Source organism: Acanthisitta chloris, unplaced genomic scaffold (genome assembly GCF_000695815.1).
Source record: "Acanthisitta chloris isolate BGI_N310 unplaced genomic scaffold, ASM69581v1 scaffold30557, whole genome shotgun sequence".
Classification (NCBI taxonomy): Eukaryota; Metazoa; Chordata; class Aves; order Passeriformes; family Acanthisittidae; genus Acanthisitta; species Acanthisitta chloris.
In genome coordinates, this window is record NW_008683677.1 from 1,708 (window position 1) to 19,381 (window position 17,674).

The 17,674-nt window shown below is 48.7% G+C and overlaps 1 protein-coding gene across 1 annotated transcript; it reads left to right on the forward strand.

Annotated features, from left to right (window-relative positions):
* Positions 1–637: 637 nt before the first annotated feature.
* Positions 638–15,614, forward strand: SCARB1 (scavenger receptor class B, member 1; the record flags this gene model as incomplete). The annotated part of the gene is made up of 11 exons (XM_009079042.1): positions 638–795; positions 2,515–2,656; positions 3,098–3,301; positions 3,504–3,599; positions 4,183–4,295; positions 6,244–6,410; positions 7,080–7,198; positions 8,201–8,274; positions 9,177–9,228; positions 9,680–9,826; positions 15,495–15,614. Coding segments are annotated over 11 exons (1,392 nt in total), but the record flags the coding sequence as incomplete, so codon positions are not given.
* Positions 15,615–17,674: the final 2,060 nt, after the last annotated feature.

Here is a 17,674-nt window from a genome sequence, read left to right on the forward strand (position 1 = left end):
GCAGGATGGCAGCTGAGAGGAATCAGAGGTATCCTGTGCTGTGCTATTGGGACACAGCTGGGTTACCATCCCACTTCTCCTGCTTTTGAGGAATCTAATGGGCTCATCCTGTTGGTTGCTTTTGAGGAATCTAGTGGGCTCGTCCTGTTGGCACTCCTTTGTGAGGCTGGCTGTGTCACCTCTCCAAGCCCTTGCCTGCTCATGGCTGTGTGGAACAGCCAAATGCAGCAGATGAGTGAAGACTTTGGGGGCAGAGTTGTTTCTGCCAGGCAAGTGGAACATGCAGAGCTGTGAATAATTCAGTGCTGATTTGTCTAGCACAGAGGTAGTGTTCAGCACATCCAAAAAACTCTGAAACCCTCTGGGTAGGCTCAGGAAAGTTGAGCCTGAATAAATAAGCCAACAGATATCCTGTGGCATAAAATTGATGTTTCTGCATACATAAGACTTCTCAGTTTAAATCTAGCTCAGTTTCAGTTTGCATAACATGCCTGGATCCTCTGGAGAGCCCCTGCTGGAGCTGCCACCTTTGGCTGGGCCTGATGTGGAGCCAGGGGTGGATGTGCTCATCTGCAGCCACTGAACCTAGAAATTGTCTCCTTACTGCTTTGTTTTCTTTTATCTTTTCCCCTTGCAGAATGTCAGGATTGATCCCAACAGCATCTCCTTCAAGATGTGGAAAGACATTCCTGTTCCTTTCTACTTGTCAGTGCACTTCTTTGAAGTGCTGAACCCCAAGCAGGTCCTCCAAGGAGCAAAGCCAATGCTGAGCCAACGTGGACCCTATGTGTACAGGTCAGGTACCACTTGTAGCCCAGCCTGGTGTGAGCCTGGTCCCCGTGCTGCTGGCCAGGCTGCTGTCTGACTCCTCTGGCAGGAGGGCATGGCATTAACATACTTGGTGTGCGTCCAGTGGCATAGGATTTTAAAACGACCCAAATGTGCTCTAATTGCTCTGATCTTGCTAAAGCCATGAGTGGGACCTCTGGCCACCAAGGTAGTAAGGCTGGTGAATGCTCCACTAAGTTGTGAAGCTCAGTGCCATGCTGGGGCCTGTTGGGCAGCTAGACCTGGGCTAATATAATCCAAACATGGGCATGAAGGACATTGGTGTGGTGGTGGGTGTCCATCTTCAGAGTGCACTTGTTTTGTCTTTGCTGTGCATTTAAGAGTCCAGCTCTGGACCTGGAGTCACCTCAATATCAAACTTCATGGGTTGGCCTAAATTCTTATCTAGCATAAGAGCCAGAACCTGCCTGGCATGAGTGCTCTGGTCATGGGAACCAGTATGGAGCATCAGCCCCAGCCACAGCAGGTCTGGGTCTGTTTGTCATGGCTGAGGATGGTGGCTGAAGCCCCAGATGCTTCTTTGCACCTGAAACATGAAGTGATGGTTGACTTTTAGTTAAGCGTGTGAGCTTACCCATAAGTAGTGATATTTAACACATTAGTGGCTGCTCTAATATGGTGAGGTGAAGTCAACAGCCTAAGCAAACTCGTGGGAAGATTACTAGTTAGCCCAAAGCTGAACAGTGCTGGGGGGAAACCTGGCAGTATCTGTATGCCCCTCTTTCCCCTGGGCTTGCCAGGGCACACCACGTGGGATCTGTACGTTGCAATCACGTCAGTCTCTTTGGCTTGGGGAAAAGGCTTCACTTACTGTAAATAAGAATAAACAAAGGGGCAAAGCTTATTAGTGTCCTTGTGTTCCCGCTGAACAAGATTAGTGCCCTTCCTTAATGTGGGCTGTAAAACAGAGGCTCCACAGTAAAGGACTTTGTTTTTGCTGGCGAGTTGAGCTTCAGTTCCTTCGGGAGCTGTAACAGACTCACAATGTTGGGGACAACCTCATGCTGCTGCAGAGCAACGTAGCCTCTGAGACTGGGCTGCCCCTGTGGCACAGGCTGTAGTGGAGCAGCACTGGGCAGTGTGTAGGAGATGGCATGGCCTGAAGCCCTGAGGAGCAGGAGGGCCATGATGCTGTGCAGAGGGTCAGACTGCCCTGAACCTGGGGGGAAGTCAGTGTGGACTCACTGGTGGATCTTGTGGCATCCTGTCTGGTCCTCTCCTGGCGTGTGGATTGGTGTAGCTCTGCGTATCTGGGCACCTTTCTGATGGGGCTGAGCTTTGCAATAGCAGTAGGTGAAGTGACAGAGGAGACTTATGCTTGTGTCTCAAACCCCTTGTCAGCTGGGTGTTGAGTTGGGAAGAAACACTTGGTGTCTGCAAGAATCCAGTCTGTTAGGGATGCCTTGCTCATGGGCTGCCATCTCCTCCTGCTAGACCCTAACCCTGGTTGGGGTGTGAGGCTGACATCATCTCCCTGGTGTGCTGCCTCCCCAGCTGGTCTCCTCACTGGGATTTGACCTTTTCCATACTTCAGCAGCAAGCCCAAGCCTGTGCAGCCCATCCTTGCTCCACAGGCACTGCGGGAGCTCTGCCTGGGGGAAGGTTCCCATGAGCTTTCCCATCTCTTTGGAGAAGGTTCCCATGATGTCTCCTATCTCTTTGCAGAGAGTACAGGTATAAAACAAATATCACCTTCCATGACAATGACACAGTTTCCTTCCTGGAGTATCGGAACCTTTTCTTCCAGCCAGACTTGTCCAATGGCACCGAAGACGATTACATCGTTGTGCCGAACATTTTGATGATGGTAAGTACTTGCTCCCTGGGTGGGTTCCAACTTCTGAGCTTGCAGGGAGGGTGGTGATGCCCAATATTGATTCAAAGGTTACTTTCATGTAGGGCTGAAGGCTAATCAAGCAATGAGGTGGTTAAGCTTATAAAAGGCAATTTTTTGCTTTCTGGGTGTTAATTATTTTTGGCTATTAATCTTCCAAAGCCTGAGTGTGCAGAGGGGCTGGCAAGGTTGCAGGGCTTGAATCTGCAACCTTACCTGAGCATCCTCAGGTGAACTGAAGCCTGTGAGCCTTCAACTGCTTTCTTCCCAAGCTGGGAATAAATGAAGAACCTCAGTCTGTTCAGCCCCTTTGGGGCTATAGATCGGAACAACAGAAGGACCTTGCTGAGCACCAAAGATGCTTTTTATCAGGTAAAGATGAGGCTCTCAATATAGAGTTCTTTTCTTTCCCAGGGAGCAGCTGTGATGATGGAAAAACTGCCAAATGTGATCAAGATATTACTGAGTGGAGCCCTGGCTGGCCTGAAACAGGAGGCGTTCATGAATCGGACGGTGGGAGAGATCATGTGGGGTTATGAAGACCCTCTTATAGACACAATAAATATGCTTGTTCCTGGCCTGATCCCTTTCAAGGGGAAGTTTGGCTTATTTGTAGAGGTGAGTAAAGTGTTGGTTGGGGAATGCTAAAACCACAGCAACATTGATCTTGGGGTTAGCTCGGACACACAACTGAAATAAGTAAAAGCTCAGTAGTTGACTGTGTGAAGCACCTCTAGAGCTGACAAAGCACCCAAAGTCAGTAATATATTCTAGGCTTGATGTGTGTAATGGATTGAAAAGTTGTTTCTTCTCTATGCAGCTTAACAATTCCAATTCAGGACTGTTCACAGTGAACACAGGCATGAAGAACATCAGTCAGGTTCACATGGTGGATTCATGGAATGGGCTAAAGAAGGTAAGTGACAGACAGCAAATCTCTAATACAGGGGCAGTGCCTGATGTAAAACAAGATAAACTGAAAGCTCTGGGTGCTGTTGTCTCTGTGTTGTAGGTTTGAAGACAAGTTTCTACTAGCAAGTTGCAAGGGGCAGCCACGTGGCAAGGGGCTTGTCAGGAAGCATTAAATTCAGCTTATCATGGGTGTTGCTTGGACTCCCTTGAAATGCTGTTAGAGCTGGTTGCCTCTCAGGGTTGAAGTCTCAGGCTCCTGTGGCCTGTGTTTAAAGCTTTGCTTTAAATACCCTTGTTAAAGGGATGCTTGTTCTTTCCTTGTGAACTTTCACTCCCAACTCAAGTCAACTGAATTTACAGATCAACCACTGTGGGAGCACTTGGAACAAGTGGGTCTTGACCATTAATTGGGCAAATGTTTGACTCACAGAATCATTGAGGTTGGGAAAGATCTTTGGCATTCTTCAGTGTTGTGGCCTCAAGCTGCTATAGAAGCAGTGTAGGGTGGTGTATGTCCCATGCAGGGGTGGAAGCCAACTCTAACAAGCTCATCCTTCTGAGCTCTTCTCTCTACACCTGTCCCTCAGGTGAGCTACTGGCGGAGCAACGAGTGCAACATGATCAATGGGACATCAGGGGAGATGTGGCCACCGTTCATGTCTCCAACCTCACTGGAGTTCTACAGCCCTGATGCCTGCAGGTGAGGCCACAGCTGCCAGCCTGGCCCTGTGCAGGTGGCAGGACATGCTGCACTCATCCTGCACACACAGAATACCTGTGCAGTGACACAGAGGGCTCTGGACTCACTTCTGTAGTTAAAGTTCAGCTGCACTTTGGGGTTGCAGTATCTGAGCTTTGCCAACAGCATAGTTATCTGATTACCAGCATCTTGTGGTGTCTATAAATACCTTCCAGATAATCAGACAAGTCCGACTTGCCCACATTGAATCAGTAGAAAATAACCAGTCTAGATAAGATGTGGGCAGTGAGAGGGAGAAGTAAGGGTTGTGAGGAGGAAATGCAGCTGGAACTATTTGCAGAACTGTTTCAGCTGACTAAACCCTTATAGAGATTGTCAGGACAGAACTTGTGACACCATTTCCAGGCTGTTTCTTAATTTTTTTATTTATTTTTTTTTTTTCTGCCTGGTTCATGCATTGCTGTGCTTGTCTGCCCTGTCTAAGACACTTAGCTGATCACACAGGGGTTAAAGTATCCTGCATAGCTGTTCTCTGTGCATATCCCTGAGGCTGGAGGAGAGGCAGGCACAAAATCCCTGTCTCCAGCTTGGGGAAGATAATGTTAATTCAGGTTCTGCAGATAATGCTGCAAAACAAGCAAGTCCTTATGTTGAATAGAGAACAATGACCTCTTCAGTGAATAAACAAAGTCAGCTGAGCCAAGCACTAGCACAGAAATTCCTCTACACAAGGAACATCAGCAAACACCAGAATGACTTGGAGCCAGGAACATGCAGGGAAGTTTACCTGTAACCTAAGTTTAAATACACGTACCCGATTCTGTAAAACTACAGAAAGCTTTAGAACAGAGCATGTTTGCAGGCAAGGTGTCCAGTGAAGTGAGAGAAACCAAGCTTGGTTTCTTGTTAACACGGGAGGTTTCTGCCAGACAGAGCTGTGGGGGAAGTGGCTTGGCCTCTTCACCAGACAGTGCTGTCTCTTCTCTGCAAACCTCTGCCTCAGCCTCTCTGCTAGCCCAGAGGCTCGAACATCAGTTGACAGAGTAAGAGCATATCCACCTTGCTGCAGGGCATACAGGGCTCATCTCTTGTGCTGTGTGCACACTAAGTGCAGCTGATGCTGAGATGCAACTATCTGGATTATCCCTGCAAGGCAGGCAAGGTTTATCCTGCTGATGTGCTACAGCAGCCTCTGCCTCCTTGCTGGAAGGTGAGCACAGCCAAGTGGTGTGCATGTAACTGCTGAATATGCCCGGACTTTTTCCCCCCCCATCCTTGATCCTGGTGTCAGAAGGCATCTATAGGAATGAGCATCCCCTTGGCCTGTCCAGGCTGTCCTGGGTCCCTGCTGTGACCCACTTACCCATTCTGTCATCCCTGCAAGCCTTGCTCGAGTGTGAAGGGAGCAAACTTTTGTCCTAGATACTCACATTGATCCTGGGCAGCTGGTAGTGATATTGCAGTGTAACAGCAATAGCTTATTGTTGCCAGAAAAAAACTTGCTGTGTAATGTAGTAAAATTTTCCACTCCCCTGACAGCCTATTGCTGGATTTGGGCTGCAAAAGAGATTTTAGCCAGTGTCCATCCCCTGTGACAGAGCACCTCGGAGCCAAGGCTTGCACAAAGTGGGTATTATCTCTTGGAGAGCAGCCCTGGGGATTACTACATGCCTTTAAACAAATCTCACCTGGATACAGCAAACAGACTTATAAGCCTCTAGTTTCACTCCATAGCTGGTCCTGACCAACCCTTTATCTGTGCTTAAAACATGGAAAGCAAATGGCTTAAATACTCACTCCCCATCCAAAGCACTGCTCTGAGGGCTTATCTTGATCTCAAAGTCTAAGTTAAATTGCAACTGCGTCTTATCCAGTGAAGATAAGAACCCAATTCTGAGCTGGGAACCTGTTGGCTAACCCTGATCCTTCTCCACTGAAACCCTTCCAGATCCATGAAACTGGTGTATGAGCGGTCGGGGAAGTTCAAGGGTGTGCCCACCTATCGCTTCGTGGCACCAAAAACCCTCTTTGCCAATGGCACAGACTATCCACCCAACGAGGGCTTCTGCCCCTGCATGCAGTCTGGCATCCAGAACGTCAGCACCTGCAAGCTCAGTAAGTCCTTTCCTCCCCAGCCATACCAGGATTGAACTGTGATAGAAGCTTGGCTGGCTGGAAAATCAGCTCCAATTTAGCCTAGCTTCTAGAGAAGTGCAGGACTAATTACAGGCATAATTGTTTCAATAAGCACAGTGAAGTTCTTTCCACTGACTCAGGTCTGTAACACCAGGAGGGGTATCCAGAGTGCTGAAAGGTACTGCTGGGCTCTGTGTGCACTCCCATAGGCATCTCTGCAATGAGGGAACCTTGTGCCCAAAGTCCTTGTGATCCCAGCCTGGCATTTGTGGGAATACCCAAGGGTATAGTGGGAGCTCATGTCCCCTGAGCTGGGGAGAGAGCAGGGAAGAGCAGCCCATGTAACTGCCAAATCAAATGTTAACTTTGGACATGGAGCGCGGGTCAGGCAGGAACGAGGATCCAGACTTGGTGTCTGGGAACAGTGAGTTACCACAGTGTTGTGTGGTGCATGGTGGGAGAGAGCAGCTAAAACCCTGAGTCTTCACCCTCCCAGAGCAATGGAATAACCTGTGGGCAGGGAAGGAGCTTTCTTGCTGGGAGGAACAAACTATAAAAGCTTGTTCAGAACAAGTACTTCAAGGTTTTAACCTCAACAAAGTCTCGGATGGGTGTGAAGGAGCTTAAGGTGCCTTTGATCTCATCCAGATGCGCCGATGTTCATTTCCCACCCTCACTTCTACAACGCTGACCCGTCCCTGGTGAATGCTGTCGAAGGTCTTCACCCCAGCAAGGAGCACCACGCGCTCTTCCTCGATGTGCACCCTGTGAGTGAGCCCACCCAGGTCCTCCCCTCGCCCCTGCTCTGCTGCTGTCTGCGTGGTGGCCCCACTCTGCTCTCGTGGCACTGATTTGAGCAGGTTCCATAGTGCAAAGACTGGCGAGGACATGTGCAGATAAAAATGTTAAAGCCATAAACTGATTGAATAATTAGCCTGGCTTCTAGAGAATTGCAGAACCAATTATAAGCATAATTGTTTCGATAAGCACAGTCAAGTTCTTTCTACTGACTCAGGCCTATAACACCAGGAGGTGTATCTGGCAGCAGCCCAGCTATGCCCCAAATCTGCAAATGTGTATTGGCATGAGAACTGGCTGGCAAGGTTCGGAGACCATGCTGTGGCTGAGGCTGACACCACCAGTTTTGAGCTGGTTTCTTCCAGTCTCTCAACCTGCCCACCAAACTGGCTGCTTTTGCACCAGGCTGCTGTGTTACATTCCTCACAGACCTACAGCATAAGGGTAAAATCACCACTCCAGAAGGGATGAGTTGAGGTGTCCTGAGGCATCATTGTCCCAGCTGATGAAGGGGAGGGCACTTTGGGATTTTCTACCCACAGCCTGTGTTGGGCATGGTCAGTTTTTCCAAATGATCAGTGATGTTTGCTCAAGCAAAAAACCAATTTCTCTCCTGAGGTAAGGTAAACTGCCTCTTATCTCGGCATTGAGTTCTGACTGCTTTTCTTATCACAGTTATGAAAATCTAATTAAGTTTATTACAGTATCAAACATCTACTGATAACAGTACAGTTAACTATATTCTTATCTAGCTGTAGGCTGCTGAGTACAAACAGGGACAGTCCAAGAAAAACTCTCTGCCTGTAAAAATGAGTTGCAAAACTGCAGTGTCATGAGAAACCAATGCCCTAATGGGTGTCAATGAGGCCAGCTCTGAGGTGTGATGTTTTTGTGGTCTTGGGGCATTGCTGAGAAGGGTCTGTTGGTTCCTATGAAGTCACTGATGACCTGGTTGGTCTCTTCCTGTGCAGATGACTGGCATCCCCATGAATTGCTCCATCAAGCTTCAGCTGAACCAGTACATAAAGCAGGTGTCTGGTATAATGTAAGTAGTCACTTTCTAGAAATGTCCATCTCCCTCCCCTGAGCAGGGAGTGCTGCTAGTGCTGTGGTCACTGTGGAGTTTACTCTCTCCAAAGATGAAACAGCTTTACCATGACCTGTTGTCCTGATTTCTGGAGCCAGCTGGCTCCTGCTGTGACCACAAGCTGCTGTCCTTTAGCAGTGCAATGTGTGGCTGCCTGTTTGCTCAGCTCTGGCAGTATTCCCACCCCTGACCAGACAGGTGATGGATGGATGGACTCCTCCTCATGGCAAGGCAGGAGCAGTTCACCTGCACTGTGCTGCTGTTTGGGTGTTACCTCCAACCTGGTGAGGCAAAACACACTCTGCCTGCAGGGTGGATAGGGAAGTCTGTGTCCAAAAAGACACTTCCAGCTCTGTGAAAGCAAACAGGAAGTCTCTGTAACCAAATTGTGTGGTGCCAGATGTTAAATATCTGTAAAGGTGGGAGTGTGCTCTTGCTGCTTTGACTGAGGTGCATATACCTGCACACAGCCCCAGTGCTTCCAGCTTGGCTGTACCACCCCATGGTACCATCCAGGTGACTGAGGCATGAACTTTAGCATTCTGGTTTATTGAGTTTCATTTCCCTGGAGCTCAGGTTTGGGATGGCACTTACTGCTGTCCTCAGGCAGTTAAGCCCAAGTGGAAGTGTAAGCTCTGCTCTTGCATGAAAAGCCCAGGTTGGATTTTGTCCCCCAAGGTGGCAGCATCTCACTGAAGCAGCAGGGATTGTCATCTCCTTATGCTGTTTCCTGACCACTATGTCTGTAGCCCCATCCCCTTAGGAAGAATTATGGTACTAATTGTGGCCTTGGTCAACCATAAACCTTACTGTGTGATTTTCTTTTTTTTTTTTTTTTTTTCATTTTCTTCCCCTCCCAGTCAAACAGGGAAGATCAAGCCAGTGGTCCTGCCGCTGCTGTGGTTTGCTGAGGTGAGCTGCCTTCCTTGACCTGATTCTGCAGAGCCTCTCCTCCTTCCCCATCACCCAGTGCTGGGGAAACTCCCCTTTGGATAAAGCTTTAAGCCAGCCAGACTAATTAAGCACCAACAGAAGGCTTTTCAATACTTGGCTGTGTCACTAATCTCTCTGAGCTGAACAAACCCTGCACTATACTTGGTAAATCTCTGGCTCTGCCCTAGATGTGGGGTTAAATAGGGCCCAGGACAGAGCTGCCAGCTCCCCGTGCTAATGTGGGCCAGGCAGTGCAGCCTCCAGCTGTGTGCATGTCTGGCTGACTCCAGTAAAAGCTTCTAGCCTGACTGAATCTTGCATAAATTCCCAAATTTCTGCTGGGAGGTGGTGGGAGAGGAATTGTTCAGCTGGTCTGTCTCAGCCCTGGATGGGAGGAAAATGCCACTGACAACTCTGCTTTTTTGAGCAGAGTGGATCTATCGAAGGCTCAGTCCTAAAGCAGTTTTACACCAACCTGGTGCTGCTCCCATCGCTGCTGGACTACGTGCAATATATCTTCCTTGGGCTGAGTGTCCCTCTCATTATCTCAGCAGCTGTACTCATGGCAATGAGTAAGGTAAGAATCTGCAGATGTCTAATGGGAAATGCTGTTAGTCAAATCAGATTGAATCAGATTATATAGATTGGGCTGACAATCTAACATGCCTGAGGAAACATTGGCTGATGCCACCAACAATCTCCTAGTGGTGCCAAGTGCCAGCAGATAGCAGCAGGGCTTCCTCAGCCATCTAGAAATTTGGCTGAAAATAGATAATATAAATCATTTCTGACCTTCTTGGTGCACGGCAGTGATGAAAGTGGCTTCCTGGAGGAGGAGGTATTTCTCAGCTCACCTAGCTAATGAAGAAACAAGCCTAGTTCTTCAACCCAGCATCTGTAGAAGGCAGCAGCAGGTCTGTGCCACTGCACAAATCTGCATCTCTGCAGGGTCCCAACAGTTTTTTCTAATCAGAACAGAGCTTTCTCCAGAGGATGGAGCTACTTGAGCACAGCTTGCTCACAGATGAGGTGCTGTTGCTCTGTTCTTGCAGAGGGGACACGGTCACTGTGGCTGCTTCTCAGCCCAGCCCAGATTCTGTCTTCCCCTGAAACACACTTGGTTTCTGTGCAAACTACTCCAAATAGCTCTGGAAGTGAAACCCTCAGAGCCTTTGTGGATGTGGGATTACTGAGAAGTGAAGACCTTTGAAGCCTGCCGGGAGCTGGCAGCAGTCAGCCCCTGATGGGGAGGGCAGTGGGGGTGAGACTGAGCTGAGCTGTCAGGACAGAATATCAAACAGCTAAAACACTCAGTGCAGGTCTGTGGCTCCAGCTCCACAACAGTGATCTGATAACACTAAGCTCTCTACAAGCTTTAGCTCTTGAAGCAGAGATCTAGCTCCCTACCCTAACCTCTATCAAAGCAAGCTGATTTAGTTTTGCACTACAGTCAGTTGGCTTAGGTTGGCTCTAAAGCTACAGAGGTGAAGAAGCTACTTGTGGGGATAAAAAGGCAATGCTAGGGATGACAGAGGGCTAAGGGGAGGCCTGTCTGAGGGGCTGCCTTTGCTCAGCCTCCTGTAGCTGCCCTTACTGAAACACTAGTGCAGACCCACCTTAAATAGCACCAGGGTTCTCAGAGTATCATGTAATTGGATTATAACCAAGTCTACAACTGCTTAATTGACTTAAACACATGATCCCAAATCCCCTCGTTCCACCATGCACTTCCCTGCAGAGTGGGAGTGATGCTAGGGCCCAACACAGAGCTCAGAGCTCATCACCAAACCCTTACTGTGCTCCCAGGAGGGTCCTGGGTTGAACCACTCCACTTCAGCACATGTGAGTGGTTGCTGGCAGACAGACTGCACTCTGATGCTTGACATCAGTGGGTCTGAACAAGGACTGGGCAGCTATTTCCAACACCTTATGCAGCCCTGAGCTGGCATTTCCTCACCCTGCTTTGTGCAAGTCTTAATTCTTGGTATCAGAGAGGTTGAAACATGCCAGAAAGGGTCAGGGAGAAAAGCTGGATTTTTAAACTCATTCAAGTCAACTGAATATCTGCTTGTGAAGTATCCCAAACCCAGGCATAAGCCAGCAGTATTTGTGTGCTCAGCCAAAAGTGTTAGAACTAAAAATCAACTGCAGGAAGTGCCTGACTACCTGGAAAGTGATAACAAAAAGCCTCAATGACTGTATAAATCTCTAAGAAAGCTGCACAACAAGGCATGAACGTCTCTGCCTAATGAGTAGATAAGAGCTTGTAAACTGGAAGACAGCAATTTGCAGCCAAGGTGTGTTCCTCATTTGATTGAAGTGTTGCTGATCTGGCGCTGATTGCTTAATCGTGCACAGTTCTGCCTCTCGAAGTCACAGGTGATGTCAGAGGGGACACTGAGCGGGGACATTGTCCACACCTTCACGTGTCTGCCAGCGTGAAGGTCTCCCTGAACCCAGCTCCTCCCCGGAGTGTCTGGTGTGCCTCTGGCTTCTGGAGGGAGCAGTGTGCTCTGAGTGCAGTGCAGATATGAGGTACTGTGAAACACTTAAATCTTAGTCTAGTTTCTAGTGGAGCCAGTTTGAAATGCATCTGTTGGACCTGCAGCTCCAAAAAATGTGTAAATCTCTATTGGGTGTAAAACTTGCCCAGACATTGTAGCTCTCCTTTGCCATTGTGGCCTAAAGCCTCACATTTAAAAGGCAAACAGAGCGTTTTAAAACTGGCTTGACATGGACCAAAATTTTCAATAGGACTTAGTTCAATCTAAATTTTGAAATCTTCATTAATAACTAGATTCTAGATAAACAGTGATTTTTATTTTTTTTCGAATCTCCTCCGAAAATTGGAACCCTCATGAAATTCATGTCCAAGTGCACCATAAACTAGACTGATTGTCTTCTAGGAAAAATGCTCTTTATTTTGGAGTAGCAATAAAAAGAACTCAGACAGTAATAAGGCCAACCAGGCCACCTCTGCCAAAAACCTGCCTCCGGTTAAGGGGACGGTGTTGCGGGAAGCCAGACTGTAGGTGGGTACCCAGTCAAGGTAACATGCTTTTCTCTCCTCCTGATTTGATTAAACTTTGCTTAAAACCAATCAAATGAAACGTTTACTGTCCACATCTACCAGACATGCCCTCCTGGCAAGCTTTGATAGAATGATGCTTTATTCAGGGCAATTTAGATGTCTTAATACTTGCACTTAACCAGGTTGCAAGCACATGCTCTTATTGTTTCTCCTGGTGTACCTGATCTGCAGCCCTAATAGTATCAGCAGGGATCAGGGGGAAAAGCAGGAGAGGTGTGAGGAAATACTTTTCCTGCCTGTATTCCCCTGCTCCAAGTGTTGGAGATCCAGAGGTAAGTTTTTGAATGGGTAAAACAGAGGTAGTCAACTGGTGGGTATCACCCCTCCCCTGCTTGTAGGAAGCCTCAATGGAGAGGCTTTCAAGAGGGAATTTCTGATGTATAAAGTGTCTGGGTTTGTATTCACAGGCTCACAAAATCACTGAATTGGTGAGGTTGGAAGGGACCTCTGGAGGTCATCTAGTCCAGCCTCTCTGCTCAAGCAGGGTCACCTACAGCTGGTTGCCCAGTATCGTGTCCAGCTGTCTCTGAGTAGCTTCAGAGATGGAGATACCCCAGGGAAACCTGTTCTCATTTTCTACAGTTTGCACAGAAAAAAACCCAAACAAAGTATTTCTTAATGGTCAGATGGAATCTCCTGTGTTTAAGTCTCCTTTGGCTCTTGTCCTGTCCCTGGACACCACCAAGAAGAGCCTGAGTCTGTATTTACACCTTCCCTTCAGATCTTTGTATACATTGGTAAGATCCCCACTGAGCCTTCTGCTCTTGAGGCTGTACAGTCCCAGTTCTCTTGGCCTTTGCTCACACAGAAGACCCATAATCACTTTAGTGGTCCTTTGCTGAACTCTTTCCAGTTGCTCGATCTCTCTTGTCCTGGGAATGCCAGAATTGAACACAGTACTCCATGTCTGACCTCACCAATGATGAGCAGAGGGGAAGGATCACCTCCGTGACCTGCTGGCAACACTCCCAGTACAGCCCAGGATACAGTTGGCTGCTTTTGCTACATGGGCAGGCTGCTTGCTCGTGTTCAGCTTGGTGTCCCCTGAGAACCTCAGCTCCTTTTCTGCCAAGGTGCATTCAGAGCTGGGTGACCCTTGGATATATATTGGTGAGGGGTTGTGCTTCCTCAGGTGCAAGACCTTGTACATCCTCTTGTTGAACCTCATGAGGGTCCCTCCAGCCTATTTCTCAGCCTGCTGAGGTCACTCTGGCATATCAGCCACTCTCCCAGTTTTTGCAGATCATTAATAAAGATGTTAAACAGGATTGGATCCACCATTGACCCCTGGTGTACACTGATGGTTACTGGCCTCCAGCTAGGCCTCATGCCCCTTCTCATGAGCCTTTGGGCCTGGTTGTTCAGCCAGTTTTCAATTCACCTCACTACTCATCCAGCCCATACTTCATCAGCTTCCCTATAAGGTTTTTATGGAAGAGACAGTGTCAAAGGCCTGAAATCCAGGTAGACAACATCCACTGTTCTCCCCTCTTCTACCAAGCCAATCATTTCATCATACATGTTTATCAAAGTTGGTCAAGCACAATTTCCCCTTGGTAAAGCCATGCTGACTATTCCTGATGACTTTCTTGTCCCTCATGTGCCTGGAAATGGTTCCTAGGATTAGCTGCTCCATCACCTTCCCAAGGACTGAAGGGAGGCTGACTGGCTGGTAGCTCCTGAGGTCTTCCTTTTTAATCTACTTCAAGTTAGAAGTGACATTTGCTTTCCTTCAGTCTTTGGGCCCCTCTACTCATTGCTAGCACTGTTCAAAGCTTTGGGAGTGGTCTTCCTGTGATATTAGCCCACTAATCCTATCAGGCTCCATAGATTTGTGTATATATAGGCTGCTTAAGTATTCTCTGACCTCATCCTCTTCCACCAAGGGTGTGTCTTCCTTGCTCCAGACTTTCCCCTGGTTTCTGGGGTCCCTTGCCTCATTCAGCAACAGGCCCACATGTTCCCTACTCTTTCTTTTGGCACCTGGGTACTCATAGAAGCCTTTTTGGTCTCTGGTATCTTTGACTGGATTTAGTGCTGGTTGAGCTTTGGCTTTCCTTTCTTCATCTTTGCATGCTGGGAGAGTGCTCCTGTATTCCTGCCAGGTTACCTGTCCCTACTTCCACCTTCTTTATGCTTCCTTTCTGACTGTGGGTTTAGCCAGGAGCTCCTGGTTCATCCATGTAGGCCTGCTGGCATCTTTTCCTGGCTTGGGATGCTTGTTGAAGTAGACTGTTCTTGAACTTGGAGTCAGTGATCATTGAATATTACACATCCTTTTTGCCCTGGCTTTATCCTTCCATTTGAGATCTGTAGTCACTTTTAGAATCATAGAATCATCAACTCATTAAGGTTGAAAAGACCTCTGAGATCATCAAGTCCAGCCTTCAACCAAATGCCAACATGCCCAAATAGTTTCCAGGTGGTAGTATCACTTGTTCCCACACTGAAGAAGCAATGGGCAATAGTCAAAGGGTTAGACAAGCCTTGCAGTCCCTTCACAACACCCCAATCCAAGTCCCCAGTAAGCAGCACATGTCTAGGTGGGTGTCTCTGTCCTTAGTAGCAGGGAGTGACCCACTCCTGTCACTTGCTGCATCCTACTGAGGTTCTTCCATGATTTAGGGTCAGGGCCCACATGATCTGCTTGAATATGTATTAGGCTCCTCCTCAAATTTGAGGGTGGTGACCTATTTTGTAGGTGTAAGCCTATAGGTGAGGAGGAGCCTTCCTCTTGGTGCCAGAAAGACCAACTTCCATTCTTCACCTCCCCAGAGGCTGCACCTGGTGTTCTGCTAGGAATAAGTGCTGTGTGTGGTGCATTTGGGGGTCTTCAGGCTCTTCTGTCCCTGAAAAGACTGTCCATGTCCCATCTCATACTGCACTGACTTTGTCCCATATCTCCTCCACTTGCTGACACAGCTCTTCAGGCTGAGCCTTTGGGGGATGTTATAGCTGTCAGTGGGCAGGAATGGAAATAACTTCATGTTGTTAGGGGAGGAGGTACAAAACTCATCATTTTAAGACAAGGGTCCTTGGCCACATGAAAGTCCAAGAGGTTTGAGGTGCACGTGCCCCAGGTGGGGATGCAGTTGCTGCCTGATCTCGGTGCCACCTCCATGTACACACTGTAACTCGTGTCCCTCCCCTGCAGAGAACCACCGACAAGAGCCTGATCCCTCCCACCACGCAGAGCAAAGCATCCCCCTCCTCCGAGACCACACCGCTCCTACGCGACGCTGACACGCTGGGCCAGGACGATGCTGAGGCCTGAGCCACCAGCCCCATCTCACTTCCCACACATCCGTGCTGGAGGTGAGACCTGCTTTGGATCCCCAGAGGTCTCTGGAAGGTGAAGTCGTCCTGGACAACTCAGCAGAGACCCTGCACACCACGGCAAAGCCACGGGACAGTACTGCTGCACAGCACTCCCACGCCAGGACCGGGAGATCTCAACCAGACACTCAACACAGTGTTCAAGAACCCTTGTCCCCCAAGGGCAGCCCTTGCCACAGCCTCTCTCTCTCCCGTGGGACAGCAGGACTGATCTTAGAAGTTATTTGCAATTTAAAACTGCCTATTGCTAGGGATAAAAGGCACTTTAATGGGAGCCTTTAAAACAAATGAGGTTTGTATAGGTAGCACTGATGAGATTTAGTGATCTTTTTAAAAGCCACTGTTCATCTCACTAAATGGGGCACAGGCTGTCCTGGAGCCACTTACGGTTTTATTGCCACTTGATGTAGCTGGACTACACTGCAAATCAATTCTGGGTACTGTCACCTCAGTGATGTCTCTTCCCAGGGTATGTGGAGCCTGCCCAGAGTTGCTCCAGCCTTTATGTGTGTGGGAGAGTACAGTGGTGACTTCTAAAGCCCCAATTCTGTGCCATGTCCTTGTGCTCCAGTGATTCCAGCTCACAGCCCTGTACTTAGCCTCTCCTTGCTGTAGGTGACTGGGTGAGATGAGCCTTGGCAAAAACTCAGCGATACATCTAAGCTGTCACTCAGCTCCTGACAGTTGTCCCTGCTGCCTGCTCAGCCATCTGGGATCAGCTCTTGTGGCTGTTGGTGCTGGGAGGTGGTTGGTTGCTCTGGCCACACTGCCTGGCTGCAGGAAGAGGGAAGCTCGACCCTGTCCTTGAGTGTTAACAAGGATACTTGTGCTTTCCAGAGAGAGGAATATGTGCAATCATGAAAGTAACGATGGCCTTAGTAGGGTTTGATTAAAATATTGCTGATTTCTGAAATGGTGTCTTGAGGGACACGGGGCTGGATGTTAACTGGAGGTGGGTGGACTGGGGTCATGCTTTAGTGGGAAAGAAGCCCAAAGCCCACGGATATCCTTGGCTAACTACCAGTCAGTAGCTGTTTACCACACCTGCTCTCCCTGCTTCCAGCAAGGAGCCAGGCTAGCCTTTGGAAAAAACAGTGTCAGTGCAGGTGCCTCTGGCAAGGATGAAAGACTGGAGGAGTCTCTGGTCTCTCCTGGACCAGAGGACTTGTTGCACTGTGTGGTGTGGCTTCTGTTGTGGCTGGAAACTGTTGTCCAGGACAGCACTGTGACCTTCTAGTGGGGTAAGCAATACTTTTCCTCTTACACCTCTGTCCCTCATACTGGGCAGGAAGAGCACAAGAGCTAAAACCAACATCACCATTCCTCTGCTGGTGCATTGCTTACTGGCCATGTCCCCAGTCCTGCAGTGGGCTTAGGCTGCCTTACCATGGAAACAGCTGTGGTACAGCCCAGGTAACAATGGGGAAGGCTGACAGCTCCCCAGAACTTGGTCCATAGGCTGCACTCACCTCGATGCCTGAAGTGTGTCTCACTAGCCAAATCCCTTCTTGCGGCCACTACTGCTGGGTTATCTCTGTGGCACAATCCTCACTGAGAGTGATGTTTAAACTACAGGTGTAAACCCTCTCTGGCTTCGAATCCAAACATACCCTCCTGCAAACCAGCGGCTCTCACCTACAGCTCGCCCAGTGGTGATGGAGACAGGAGTGAGGCAAAGGCTCTGTGGGACACCAGACCCACCAGCTCACACCTATGAAACCCAAACTGAGAGCAGAGCTGCAATAACCACCCATGGGCTCCCTGCGAGATGCTTTAATGACATACTGGTGCTAATTGCTGTTGGACAAGTGAACACAAATAAAACACGGGAATACCACTCCTAGCATAACATTCGGTGTTTTGGTTGAGAATCTGCAGAAAAATACGTTGCAAGAGCTGATAGTTCTGGCGCTGTCCAGCCCTCTGCAGTCGGGCTGTCCAGGGTGGGAACTGGGGGGATGATGACACAAGGTTGGGGGGGAATGTGGATCTGCTGGA